The sequence below is a fragment of the Mixophyes fleayi genome, chromosome 2, assembly GCF_038048845.1.
Source record: "Mixophyes fleayi isolate aMixFle1 chromosome 2, aMixFle1.hap1, whole genome shotgun sequence".
Taxonomy (NCBI): Eukaryota; Metazoa; Chordata; class Amphibia; order Anura; family Limnodynastidae; genus Mixophyes; species Mixophyes fleayi.
The window spans coordinates 143,870,155-143,885,424 of NC_134403.1; the positions used below are offsets into that span (position 1 = coordinate 143,870,155).

The following is a 15,270-nucleotide window of genomic DNA, read 5'->3' on the forward strand; positions in this document are numbered from 1 at the left end:
GTGCAGTGAACTATGAAAAAATAGAATGGTTTCTTTGAGAAATGATTGCCATAACCGAAGCATCCTGAGAGCACAAGGTGGAATACTGCATTCCATATATAATACACAGTTGTTGTAAATATTCTATATACAGTAAGAGCTGTGTTTTGACATATCCTACTGAGCAGACAGAAAGTGCTCACACTTGGGAATGTCCACAGAGCTCTAAGATAAAACCTTTATTGTGGAATCTTCCCATGATAATGCGATTTTAAATTGATATTTTCTACAGTGAACCTTACAGCCATACACAAGTTAGACTGTTAAAATCAGTGCATTGCTGTTAACATCAGTACATTGTTTTATTTTATAGTTATCCCTTGCATGTTTCTGCATATGCAATGCATACCAGTCATTTAAAAAAAGAATATGTTATAACAGGCGACTTAGTTTGTGCTATATTTTGCTGTTTGGCACATTTGTGCAAATGTGTATTTTCTTGGCTACTCAAGAGAGGAAAAAAAACTGTTGAGTAACTAATTAAAGCTTTATAATTACCTTCAGCCCTATCTGTGCACTACAAATACTTATTAGAAATACAATTTGATAGAAAGCGCTTGGGGCTTTAGGTTGGCACGGAAGACATTACAGCAATTATGCTTCATCTCCATTCATTTGTTTTAGTTTGATATTTTCTCTGCAGTGCTGAAAACGAAAAACATTGCATTTTTTTCCTTTTTTTTACATTTATTCATTCTTCTAGATAAATTTGTCTTCTCAAGCATCAATACGCAAAATAAAGTGAGGAGACAACATGCTAGTAGTATAACAACATAGATGCCCTAAGTCATGAGCTTTAGGGAGAGACATGAGAAAGTAATTACAACAGGTATCAACTGGCAACCAGTGGCTATCCAGCTGTTGTGGGACTACAAGTTCCAGCATGGATTAACAACTAGTTTCAAGTGTGCACTTTGCATTGATCTGCAGCAAAGCTGAAATTACATAATAAGAAATTTTGAAGATTTTTATTTTCCTAAACTATTCTTTTACATAATCTATTCTTTATACAACATTCTGAGTAATTATTACGCTGTCATTTTATTTGTTAGTGTATATATTTTCAAGGTGAAGACTGCAATTGACAATATGGCACATGTTGGCTTGTTGCTTTTTATACTACTCACTCTTTTCTGATTCTTGAATATTAGCCCAAGTGTCCAACTTGTTCAACCCCTCCTGAAACCAACACCACCAAAGGAAGAAAAGAAGAATAGATCTGTACCAAGTGGGAAAAGACAATCAACTAGTCAATATGTACAGTCCAGGACACCCAGTGACAGCGACTCCTCTTCTAGCGCTGACAATGTAGATCAAGGTACAGTCCACTCATCATTAACAGTACTTAGTGATTCATCCAAACCACGTTTCCTCACAATCGCTTTGACACAGGCTGAAAATCCCATTTATTTATTTTTTATGCACTTTCAGTTCCATTCATATCTGCAAGTAACATAATTGGTTCCACTGTTTCATGATCAAATTGGATATAAATAGTTCATAGGCATTCAGATGATTTTATAATTTGACAAGACAATCACTTTTATATCCTTCTGTTGTGGAGGGACTTCCAAAATATACAGTGTTAGGTTTCTCATTTGTTTGCTGAATCCTTAATTTAAATGGCAGAGCGTCACACATTCTCTGGAATTATCCTTAGTAGAATGAAATTTTGAGTATAAGCTTAATGTTTTTTTGTGTCATTTATCCCTCCCCCCTTTATATGGTAGAAATGTAGGTGTGATATTATACTTTAATGTTTACAATGAGATTAATGATTATTATTAATTATTAATGATAATAATTAATAAACTTTCTTTTGTTCCTGTGCTGGTCTAACTCTCTCCATTGTTACAAATCTACATCATTATATGAATGTTGGATCCTTATTTTCTATTGTAGATTCCAAAGACATTTAACATTTATGCATCCCTCCAGTAAAACTGTTACATTTGCCTATAATTCTCCCTAGTATGATCCTTAACTAACTTTACTCTGTTCAGCGGCGCACGGAGGATTGTCGGGGGGGGGGGGTTTCCCCCCGCCGACCCAAAAGAAACCAAAAAAAAAAAAAACGAGAGAGAGCATGCGCAGCAGCTCCGTTTTGCCAGCGCTGTCCTATACAGCAGCCACGGCGCTGTCTAAGAAGTGTCTGCGGCGGTGCTGTATACAATACAGCACCGCCGCGGACGCTTCTTTGACAGCGCCGCGGCTGCTGTATAGGACAGTGCAGCTATAGTGGCCACTTAGTTAGCGCAGGGGGGGTTTCTAGAGACTCAGAAACCCCCCCTGCGTGCGCCACTGCTGTTTTAAGTTTATTCATCTTATATCATGTATGTTACATTGAAGGTGTTACCCAATGCCCCTTAATTGTTCAAGCTTTGAACAATGTGTAGCTCAGTGATTCAAGGACCTCTTTAAAGCTAGCTTGCTGTTTTATACCGCCTATTAAATGTAAAATAAAGGTAGTAAAGGCAAAAAAAAATTCTACTAGAATTTTACCTATTTATGATGCGGTGAGAAACTTTTTTGTTTAGCATTTGTTTTACGCTATGCTCCCTTTTCATATCAGCGACAGCACAAAAAATATTACACCTGCCTACAACATCTATAACGAAGCTGAAATGTTTGTCAAAATGATACCAATTCTCACTAGTAGAAAACTATTACTTTCAATGAAACTATTACTTTAAATACTGTGAAATTATGAATTCAGACTGGACCTTCCAGCCTGGAGGGGGTGACTTTGTTTCACCAAGAAAAATTAGTTTTCATTTAGGAAAAGGACTTTACAATTTTTAACTGTACTACAAATAGCCAGTGAAAGGCAAGTGGCTTACCTGGCAAAGTAAAATGATAAATAATGATTATTTATGAGATTTACAAATATCCCCTCAGCCTGATCTACATCATTTGGAAAATGAGACAAAAAAGACATTTATTTTATAGGGTTCGGTTTTGCCATCAACAAAAATATATTCCTAGAAATAAATTGTAGGAAGACCACATGCAACATTCTTGTTTTTCAAAAAAGTAATTTATGTATTCCATCATTTTATTATATTTCATGCATCAGAGGACAGATAGATGAAGCCATCCTACATATGCCTTGGAACAGGGAAGTTATTAGCATTGGGTTTTGGTAAAATAGAGGTGTTTGTCTTGCTGGGGTGGGTGAATGTGCAATAACAAATTAGTAGCCGTGAGATTCCCAAGCCACCAGTGTTCTTATAATTATCTCCAAGCGTCAGTGACATATTATTACATTACCTTAATATTGTTATATGTAAATTAATAAGGAACTAGGCCTGATGCACTGAAATCTAGTACTTTATTTGCTTGTTGGACAAATCTTTTCAGTAATTTACCCCATTGTGGCTCTAACAAAACATGCTATGTACTTGGGAATTCACAGAAACTAATGCCTGTGCGTGTCTTTTAGTTATGGCTTAGATTTAATTTTTGCGTGTGATCTTGAGTGTATCTTTTACGTTTTATGTAGACTGTGTTTTGCCAGCTGCATTTTATTTACATGTGTTTTGTTCCATCTACAAACTGTAGCCCTTTGGACTGACTTATAACATGGGCAATTATTGTAATGTATTTTTATTTTTTTTATTTTTTTCCTGAAATAACTTAGAATGATTTTGAGAAAGCCATTGTTTCAATGTTTAACATTAAAAATAGCTCATTATGGGTCTGGAGATGCTAATTCTCATGCTAGGATATTCCATATTACTGCTCCATTACTGTTATTTCTTTCTGAGACCTTCTATTCATATGTTATTTAAATTAACATTTCACTAGTTTTGTCAATGTCATTGTAGCCCTGTGGATGATCCAACAACAACAACCAACAACAACAATATATAACTTAGTATAGTAATACATTAAAAGAGAGGCTATATTATATTTTGTTTAAAGTATTGTATGTTTTAGATACGTAGTATATTTCTGTATTACATCTTGAAAATATAATAAAACATATTAAATCACTATCCTCGTTGTAAATCTGACATAGTGTATGTGTGCCTTTTTTATTTAAATGCTATACACACCTCTCTACATCTATGCTTCTGTAATGATATTATTCAATCCATTAGGATTGTTTGGCTGTTTTTGTGTTGCTCTAATCTAAGATCCTTATTATTGCCATTTAAGGCCCTCTTCCCTGTAATAATAGTATGAAAAATACTGCGTTTGTTCATGTCTCCTTTCTCCTCTCCAAACATAGATTAGCTACTGTGGATACATGCATAATGAATGTAAGATTCAGTAGCCGCAGCAGAGATCATAGATGATGCCATGTATAATATCAGGACATGGAATTTTAATAATTGGCATTACATTTTACTGTGATTCACTTTGCAGAATGTATGTGCTCTGTCCTCACACCCACTCTCTGATTGGACAGGTGATGTCACACAAGCTGCTTTTGATAAATCAGAGACACTTATCCATTCAGTTATATTCGTCTTGCTAGATAAATAAAACATTTTTGTATTCCTTTGTAGTCTCTTGAAGGGGAATCACATAAACCTGCCTACAAAAGAAATACAATGCTTCATTTTCATTACTCATAATGAAAAATATGCATTTGGAATGATGTTGACGTTTTATTAGATATTCACTAACACTCTAATTCTTCTAAAAATGGTGAAACGATGACATCACTTATCACTACTGACAGTTATATTATTTACAAGTGTTTAAACCTCTATAAATGTCACTTATGTATACTAAGAATAATTCAATGAACATTGTAATTTTTATGCATAGAATTTATGGCTATTTAAATTCTTGAATGAGTAAATTAGATACACACTTTCTTACTTGAAATGCCTGTAAATATTTGCTGGTAGCGTGTCATGCTGTACAATTAAGCACAGTGCTTCAGTGCATATCTTGAATAAATTACATCAATGTATGTAATTACAAAGCATAATATATGCCTAGATGTGATATTCATACTGGACAACCAGAATATAGTCTGCCAACTCCAGTGTCAACAGACTCCATCCTCACTGTGCTACTTCTGCTTCCTGCATAATTAATTTCATTTTAGATTTCGTAGATTCTTAAGAGGCATTATCATCAGACACTGGCCACTCGGAAAGCTCTTATTAGTGTTTCAAATAACCTCTATTGTCACATTTCAGCACTAAATTACATCTACTGTATCGAAAAAGCTTTTTCTGCCTCAGAGGTTTGCATTAATAGCTGAAGGCTTTGATATAGCTGCAAATGAGATAAGATGCAGGTGTGAAGTTGTACGGACAGAAGATATTTCTATAGATAAAACAGCATCTACATGAAGCATAATCTGACAGTACATTTGGAGACACTATTAATTGAGTCTTTATTGCCTGCTCGTAGGTAATTAAGGCTACTGACAATGAGGACAAGAAGATATGGTAGCAACTTACTACAAAAGGATATATTTACACATTAAAGATGCCTTCCATCAGCCACTCACATAACACTATACTTTTATTAATTCCCTTAACCTAGCGTGACAAGATGAAAACCAGTTACAGTATTTTTATAATCTGGGAAAAGAGAAAAATAGGATAAAGGGAAGGAGGATTTGGACAGGGAAAGGAACCAAAACCCAGAACAGTGTATCCTACGAAATATCACTCCAATCCCACCCACCGGTACCTGAGCCCACCCCTACCTCCCACACTACCCTTCACCTGCCACACAACAAATAGTAAAACAAGTAGTGCAAGATTCACCTTATACACTGCTGATCGGCTCATTGTGACGTTAGTACTACAGGTTTCTTACTATAGACATTAATGTAAGTTGGATGCATCTGTTGCAGGGTTTCCTTCTCAGAGTGAATGTCATATTTCTTTACCATAACACACATTACCTGCTAGAGGAAAGCTCCAAACAATGACAAGATTGGGTGATCTATGCCTTTTTTTTTAAATCCTGCAGCAGTATTCGGAAACATGAATACAGACCTCCTAACCACTAGGCAACCCTGGATCCAAAGTACTTGTTATGTTTAAGAGTGACAAAGAAATGTGTTCTTTGCCCATTTTAATTGCTTATTGTTTTCCCAGTTGGTGCTTAATTTTATTTATTTATTTTTGTTAATGAATGGAAACTGATGCTCAGCTCTCTCAATAATAATAGTTTACATACATGAGTCCAGGATGGTGGACTAAACATCACTTTTTTTGTATATATTTGGTAGATTTAATGTGGATACCTTTCTAGGACCCCAAGTTTGGTAGAAGTTTGTGTGAGTGAGTTGTGTGTGAATTATATTGTTTGTATATTACATTTTAAAAAATATATTTAAAATAAATCTTTGAAAGAAATGAATAGAAGTTATGGCCAATTTTAGTTGTGCTGAAATATTAAAACAACACTCTCCTATACCTGTGTTTTACTGACACTAACGTTAGTTTTTCTACAGACAGAAAGTTTCCAAGTGAAAACATTAGCAAGAAACTGGAAGATTTAGGATTGCAAATTACCCAACACCAAAAAGAACAAAAAGAGAATCAAGAGGTGAGTTCAGAAAACAAATTAGCCCAAATAGATTATTTAACAACAGTTCATTAAGGTGGAAAATGGCACAGAACCACACCAACAAATTATCAGTTAGCTTTCATGCCAGCCAACGGGCATCTCAATGCACAGTCTCTGCTCTCGCCCTGTCTCTTCCTGGAATAGATGGATAGTGAATTGTGTTTGGTTCCTCTTCTGTCTCCCACTGTTCTGAGATTATTTCAGTTACCTAGAAGTCAGTAAGATGACGGAGAACCAATGCTACAGTGGTGGTGATGTGGCCAATGTGGATGGAATGTTAAGCACCATTTCAGCAGGGCTCTGGTCAAGCTGTTGCTATGAACTACTAAGTTCAGCCCGTGCCATTCTCAGCAGCTGCCCATACATCTGGTTTTATGGAAGCCCGCTACCGTATTTCATCACAGTCATTCTGCTAATTTTGCACATCATGGTTGATGGTGTCAAAAATGTGAATTGCTCGGCTACATTCTCATGAATTTGTTAATGCCTCCATTGTGTATAGGCATGGGCAGCACACTTGGCTAAGTGGTTAGCACCTCTGCCTTACAGCACTGGGGTCATGAGTTAATTTCCCGACCATGACCTTATCTGTGAGGAGTTTGTATGTTCTCCCCGCTGCTAACAAATTGACCCTAGTTTGTCTGTCTGTCTATGTGTGTGTGTTAGGGAATTTAGACTGTAAGCCCCAATGGGGCAGGGACTGATGTGAGTGTGCAGCACTGCGGAATTAGTGGCGCTATATAAATAAATGGTGATGATGATGATTGGGTGCTTATTAAATAAAGAACAGTGTCCTCAATAGTAAAGTTACCGTGAAAATAATGTAACTTCTAATTGAAAATGTAATTATTAAATTTTATATTTTAGCTGTAATTTTGCTCTTTTATCATTGTAAATGGCAATGTTCTTGTTGTTTTATTTTTCTTGTTTATTAGGCAATTCAGGTAAACCTTAAAGAATTAACAGAACTTAATGCTCATCAAGATAAATGTAATTTAGAAGAGGAAGAAAAAGACTTTGCAAAACAGAAAATTGATCTGCTCGAGGAGCTGAAAATGTTGATACCCATTAGAAGCATACACAACGAGAAGGGTGGTAAGAACACGCTTCTTGTCCAACTAAGTGAACTGCCTCTTACTGTAATTAATGTCACCATTGATTTTTTTTGTTGTTGTTGCGGAAGAAAAGTAGATTTCAAGTAAAAGCTGTTTCTAGGTTTTGGATATGCCAATAGCCCTATTGCATAAAGCACAATGTGCTATTAAGCACAACTTGTAACATGCAAGTTGAACTGATAGTAATTTATCTTTCAACCTCAGGGTTACGTGTATACGTGTAGTTTAACTGAGAATTCTGAAATGTAATAACTAAAAATTGATATTGATATATTAAGGCACAATAATACATTTTTGTATTTGGTTCTTATTTTCTATAGAAAAAATAATAACATATATAAATCACAGTTTGCTGTAAACACTTACGTTCAGTACACAGAGCTCACCTGACTTTAGAATTGCAGTGAGACAGCTGTTTGTAAGATTTTATCTTGCACTAGCATAATAGAACATAGTACTAGGTAGGCTTTCTTTTGTCCTCTCTGTATGTGCATTGTGAACATTAAATAGTAGTGAAAAGCAGTTGAGGAATACAGAGCATACATTAAAGAGGGGCATACAAGGTAGACAAAATTAATGCAAATGTGAAAACAAAGGGTAGGGATTGTCATTTTATTGAGAGTATATAAAATTAAGTTTTGTAAACCAATCATAAACACTTTGGGGCTTATGCTGAGTTGGGTTATGCCCAGTTGTTTAATGTAAAATATGCAAATTTGTCCACAAAAAAAGACGAACGCCTATGTTCATATCTATATGCTGATTTGGTACTTGCACTCTCTTACTCGAAACAGGGTGGGTAGGAAAGGAAACAAAAAAACAAAAACAAGAGCAAATAGATCCTATCTACTAAATACCACCGTAGATTGAAAATATATAATAAAATGTATTTGTACAACCATTAATACATATATAAAACAAAAAATTAGAAAGAAAAGAAAATATCAAAACATACTCAACCAAACCAATAATCCGGACTAATTTTGGTCTTAAATTTCGTTGAAATCACCAATACTGCACATATAGGAAATAAAAAGGTCTCGGACAATAATACAGTGCATAATCCAGATTTTTTGATAATAAAAGATCACTGGATTAGCCCACAGTACAAGACACGATTGTATCTATTAAATTCCACTCATTCGTTGTATAATATATACCACACAATTATGTGGATCACAAATCCTTTTTCAGTCACGATCATTCATATGATACAGCCGTCAGTATAACAACCTGGAGATACCGATCATACTCAATACATCTGACTCATGAAGTCCTGCAAGCGGCTTTTAGCTCCACCTGCTAGAGCTACATACTGAATCAACCTTCTGCAATTTAAACTGGTTCTTTCTCCGTTATATCGATCTTACCCCACTCCAGGCTTCGTAAAAAGGGAGAATGTGAAAAAATGATGGTGAAATCCAACTGGGATTGTGATCTCTCCTTAAGTCAGTCAATCCGATCAGTAGAGTTATAATTAAGTCCTGTGATCACGGTTCAAAGGAGTTCCACTGACGCATTTCTCCACTATTGATGTGTGGTATCCTCAGAGATGGCTATTTGTTTAATAAGCCTTCTTTTCAACTCACTTTTCCACTTTTGATATGTGGTTTCCTAGATCTCTGAAGAAACCACATGTCAAAAGTGGCGAAGTGAGTTGAAAAGAAGGCTAACCAAACAAATATACTGAAGTAAAATTACAAGCATTTCATAAGTGTCGAAGGCTTTTATTGACAATTGCATTGAGTTTAGGCAAAGAGTCAATATTTGCAGTGTTGACCTCTGCTTTTCTCCTATGCAATTCGCCCTGGCATGCTGTCAATCAACTTCTGGGCCCCATACTGACTAATGCCAGCCCATTCTTGCCTTATCAATGCTTTGAGTTTGTGGGTTTTGTTTTTCCACCCGCCTCTTGAGGATTGACCACAAGTTCTCAAAGGGATTAAGATCTGGGGAGTTTCTTGGCTATGGACCCAAAACTTTGATGATGTTTTGATTTCTGAGCCACTTAGTTATTATTTTTGCCTTATGGTTGTTAGGAACCCCTCCAGCTGCCACAACACAACCCGGTGTCCACTCTGCCAGTCAGGTGTTCACTGGAGCCCCTGATGGTGGGGACAGGCTGGGCTGCAGACTGACAGAGGGTCGTGAAGTGTGTACTGACTGGGGAGAACCCAGGCAAGCGGAGTGGAGTCCAAGCAGAGGTCAAGGGCCGGCAGCAGATAGCAGTTCCAATAAACAAGCCGAGGTCAGGGGTCATGAGCAGACAGGGAGGTCGGTATTCAAGCCAGAGGTCAGGGTCACGAGAAACACGGGCAAGGTCCAAATCCAGGCAAAGGGTCATACACGGCTAATCAGTAGAATATTCAACAGACAGAAACAAGGCACAGAGCAGGTCAGCAGACTGGCAACAGAAGCTATAACCGGCAATGAGGCAGCAGACCTCATTGCCTTAAATACAGACACAGACCAATCAGGAGTTGGATACACTCCTGCAGGCTAATTACTAGTATAGAGCAGGGCCAATCAGGGCTTGTCCCTGAAATACACAGTTGCAGGCTAATGCCTGTAATTCAGCCCCCTCATAAAATCAGCCCACAGGCTGCCTGTTACGCGCATGCGCCTGGCTACCGCCAGTGAGCCCACTCCCTTGGCTGAGAAACAACCCCACACATGAATGGTCTCAGGATGCTTACTGTTGGCATGACACAGGATTGATGGTAGTGCTCACCTTTCCTTCTCCAGACAAGTGTTTTTCCAGATGCACCAAACAATATGAAAGTTGATTCATCAGAGAAAACTATACTCCAGTCCTCAGCAGTGCAATCCCTGTACCTTTTGCAGAATATCAATCTGTCCCTGATGTTTTCCTGGAGAGAAATAGCTTCTTTGCTGGCCTTCTTGATACCAGGCCATCCATAAAAAGTCTTTGCCTCACTGTGCATGCATCACACCTGCCTGCTGCCATTCCTGAGCCCCGATCCTGCAGCCCCGATCCTGCAGCTGAATCACCTTTAGGAGACAGTTCTCGGGCTTCCTGAAGCCTTCTTCACAACTATTGAACCTCTCTCCTTGAAGTTCTTGATGATCTGATATATGGTTGATTTAGGTGCAATATTACTAGCAGCAATATCCTTGCCTGAGAAGCTCTTTTTGTGCAAAGCAATGATGACTGCAGCTAACCATTGTTAACAGAGGAAAAACACCACCCTCATTTTAAAACTTCCAGTCTGTTATTCACGTGTAATATCTCAACATAAATTTGACTTTCACATTTGTTAATAACACTGTCAAAATTTATTCTCTCATGTAGATGGCATTTAATTACGTTATATTGTGTATGAATAGGGTAATGCAACATTCACATTTATAACTTATAACTTTATAACACTGTTAACCCTCGTCTCTGTGCTATATGTTGGGAAGTAGTATACAAATTTGTGTGCCTGATGTACGTCAGATGTATAAATCCAGCTGTAATTCAAGTTGGGTGTATCTTGAGATAAATAAGTGTGATTGAAAAAACACTTGCAAGACCACAATTTTTGCCACCAAATTCTTGCATGTGCGATCGACACAAAATGTGTCAAACTCTAATTAGACCCAATATATTTGTTTTGTTCTTGTAGTTTTTATTACATGGTAAAGGGATTTGCAGAATGGGTTAATGAATATGAATAACTAAAAGTTATTCAAACTTTGTGCACCATTTTAGAAAACTACATTCTACCAATGCAGATCTCCTCTTATGTGTTTAGCATATGTTAAGGTCCATTTAAAAGGAGGTGATAGACATTGTCTAATATTGCAAAAAGAAGTTTTAGCAGTTCTTGGTTTCAATTAAATGATTGAATGAGAACAGTTTTTATAATTACTATGTTTTTTTGTTTTTGTGGCTTTCTTTTGAGCCTGTTTATTTATAAATGAAGAAACATAATTTGGTATGTCTAATAATTAGTTAATATACCTATTTTCACCTAGGTGGGTGTGACTATTGTCTTGTTGTGAGGTCAATAATATTTACAATTGGCTATTCGGTGTGATTTACAGTGTGAGCTTTAGTGAGAAACTGCTGGCAGGAATTTTTATCTGCATCACACTGTATCACTAGTTTTAACATTGGATGAATAAAGGATTTTAGTGTTTTATGAACTAGTGAACTTAGAGTTTTATGAACCTGTTTTTATACATTGTAAATTGTTCAAAGAGTGGACTAACTGCAGTGTGTTAGATTACCTAGGCATCTACTGTTTATAACGGTACACTGGAAGGGTCACTAAAGTAAACTTTTTGGGCCTCATGCTGAGCTGGTCGCAAAATGGGCATAATTTACGCTCATAGAAGGCACCCAAAAATAGCGTATTTATGCTCACATGCTGAGTTGGAGGCCACTCAACATGTGTCCTGCTCTACACCTGCAGCATATATGCCAGGTTTACGTCAGGCTTACGTAAGGTGTACATACACCCACATATGCATACACACAACCAGGTCATGAGAAATATTTGTTAACATTTGTTTTGATTGTGAAAAACACATTAACTATTAGGCTTGATATATTATAGCAGATATAATACTCATTCTCGCGTATGAATGAAGTAAAAAAATATATATATATTTAAAATTATGCTCACAAAATCCTACAATATATGCATGATCAATGAAGAAAGCACCTATCAGCTTCAGAGGTCTAATTCGCAGGCAGCCAATCAGAAGTGACTAGCTAGTGCTGCCGACTGTCACCACTATAAGTGTGTATTTACATCTGGCCTAACAGGCGTATATGCCTCTTCCTGCTGGTCTGCCCCACGCACCTTACTGGACTCAGGCTACATTAGACCGCCGCTTCCATCCCTCGCTTTGTGTGTGTGGGTATAATATTTTTAACACACAAGAGATTTATTATTTCAAATGGGAAACAAGGCTGTTTGGGAGACCAGTATTGATTGGCAGCCTCCAGTTCAGATGAGGGGCCTCTAACTTCTGTACTAGTCAGGTGCATTGGCAGTAAGCACAGCTCTGTATATACCTGTGTGTTGTTTTTGTTTTGGTTTAAAATGTGTGTTAATGTTATAGATCTTTGTATACAGTATCTAATTCAAGCTTATTAACAAATGGGTATGTCTTCATTACAGCTAGATTAGCTCAGATGAGCAGTTCTGCAAGCGAGAATAGTCACAGGAAGAGGATTTGGCTTCCTAAAGTTTAGAGGGACTATAACTGATTAATTTATCACCATTGCCAGGATATTTTGGCACACTTTTAGTGCTAAAAGGACCAAAACCAGTGATTCCAATTGTCAACATCTCAGACATAACCTATATTCCTAATATGTGGTGCTGCTTAGACAGACTGTATTACATGGTCATTTTTTACCAACTTGTGCTTTAATAGGGATTTCATGTTTTCTTTGCTTTCGCAGCATTAAGTACCAAAAATAATTTAGCTGTTGGAAGCAAACCACAGAGCTGTTTATTCTCTCATTAAACATAAAAGGTCATCATAACAACCAGATGTGCTTGTCTTAGCGAATGAGATTACAGAAATAATGTTGAAGACACTGTGGATACATTTTTTAATTTAAGTTCCGTGAAATTAAATTCATCAAGTAATCTGTACAGTTCTTTTTATTATTAAATCTGAATGGCTTTAGGGGTAGAATAATATCTAGTGGTTTTCAGTTCTTTTTGAGAATCTTCACATACGTCATCTGCTACAAGTGAGTCTTAACACTAATTATTTCCTGATTAGAACATTAAATAAGGACTAATCTACAGCTGGCATACAGTAATGACTCACTTGAAGAGTTTTTTTTCCAATACTATTTATTGAAAGCATCATAAGCGATACAAGTGAATGCTACAGTATCACAATAGAAACAGGTTTTCATCCAGAAATATAGATCAGTTTGTAACATAAATGCATGAATACAAACAAATACCAAATTTATATCTTAGAGATTAAGAAGATGTTGGTTTTAATAGGAAGTCTATGGAGCCCATACTTTGTGCTAAGATGCAGAGAAGTTTCTGAGGAAGCTTGTTTTTAAATTTGCAGACCAAAATAATGGCAAGATGGGGAGCGTTCCTCCACTAGGCTGCTATTTGATATATTGCAGTACTTATGATATACAGTATTTGAGCAGCTTGTGGGCATGCTTAGGAAAGTCTGGAATAGACTGGAGAAGCAGAATATATTTAGAGTCAAGCGGGGTGTGCAGATTAAAAACATTCATAGTTAAGGAAATATCTTCCTTCTACAATGGCTAACATTTAGGGAGGTTTAACCAAACATGCAAGAAAAACCCTGGTTGATCACAATTCTTCCAGCAGGTGACTGATACACCTGGAAAAATGTTGTGAAGCCCAGCTGGAACATAATACCTGGTAGAGTAGTTAGTAGCTAGTCGGTAGAGTAATTTATAAGCATTCTCATTTATGTGGACCTTAATGGAGGACTTTGCAACCCCTTCATATACAGTATGTCGGTCCACTCCTCTGGGTCTAGGCATTCATACCATTTTGCTTGGTATAGATTCCTCCAGCCATTCGAGATATGAAGGAGAGCATTATATATCATTGAGATTAGGCTTTTTGGAGGAGTGGCCAGAGAGGTAAAGGTTCTTAATTGGGGAGGCAATGAGTCTTGCTTGCAGATACTGACGGAACTCCCCATTTGAGAAGCCAGATAGTTCTCCCAGAGCAGAGAATTGAGGAAGATACCTTCAGGGAGAGGTAGCTTCGGAGCAGCACTCCACTTTAAACCACACCGCGAACATGTGTAGCAAAAGGCCTGGCGGAAAAGCTGGATTGAACAGAGGATAATAGAGGATGGAGAAGGGGACAGCTAGACTAATTTGCCAGGGAAAAGTGGATCACAGGATGGGTGCACACAGACCCGGGTGTCGAAGTTGGAGGTAGACAGAGAAGAGAACATGTCACCTGTTGCTGATGTTTCCATGTCAACCGGACTAGATAAATCACCAGACCAGATAAATCACTGACTTTTATGGAGGATATAGATGGGGGGGGTGTTTTGATGGGTAGGTTGTGGAAAATGTATAGTAGTCTCAGAAGGACATTCATCTTTATCAAGATTATGCGCCCAATCCTTTAGATCATTAGCCCATTTCATGAATCCAGAACACTTTTAATGCAAATGTAACCCCTAAGTACTTAATTTAACTGGCGTACCATTTTAAGGGAAAGTTAAGCTTGAGGAGCTGCTTTTTATTTTGTTTGTAAAAAAGTGATGGACTGCAAAATAAAAGACATGTCCGTCCTCTGTTAACTGGAACAGATCAGGTGGTATGTGTCACACCATCTGTCACAAGCACTATGATTGTTGGATCCACGAGCTCTGCCTGGCTAAGCGCTGCCCAGCCCAGAGAATTCGAGTCTAACAAGGCAGATGGTTTTCGGCAGGGACCCCCGCAAAGAGGTATGGACTGTGCAGTGTCTGCCCCGCATATCGCGGAACTCTGAGTGAGTGTTGGTGAGACCAGTAGAGAAAACCCAGAGGCAGGGAAAGGAGGTGATCCAATTGAGACTGGAAGAAGACTGATGGT

General features: G+C 37.4%; 1 protein-coding gene across 1 annotated transcript in view; it reads left to right on the forward strand.

The window, feature by feature from the left end:
* Window positions 1-15,270, forward strand: part of VWA3B (von Willebrand factor A domain containing 3B) — a 129,573-nt gene that overhangs the window by 94,316 nt on the left and 19,987 nt on the right. Inside the window, exons 26-28 of the mRNA XM_075197718.1 lie at window positions 1,191-1,357; window positions 6,473-6,567; window positions 7,524-7,683. Of these exons, the coding sequence (XP_075053819.1) occupies window positions 1,191-1,357; window positions 6,473-6,567; window positions 7,524-7,683 (422 nt within the window). The remainder of the gene's footprint in view (window positions 1-1,190; window positions 1,358-6,472; window positions 6,568-7,523; window positions 7,684-15,270) is intronic.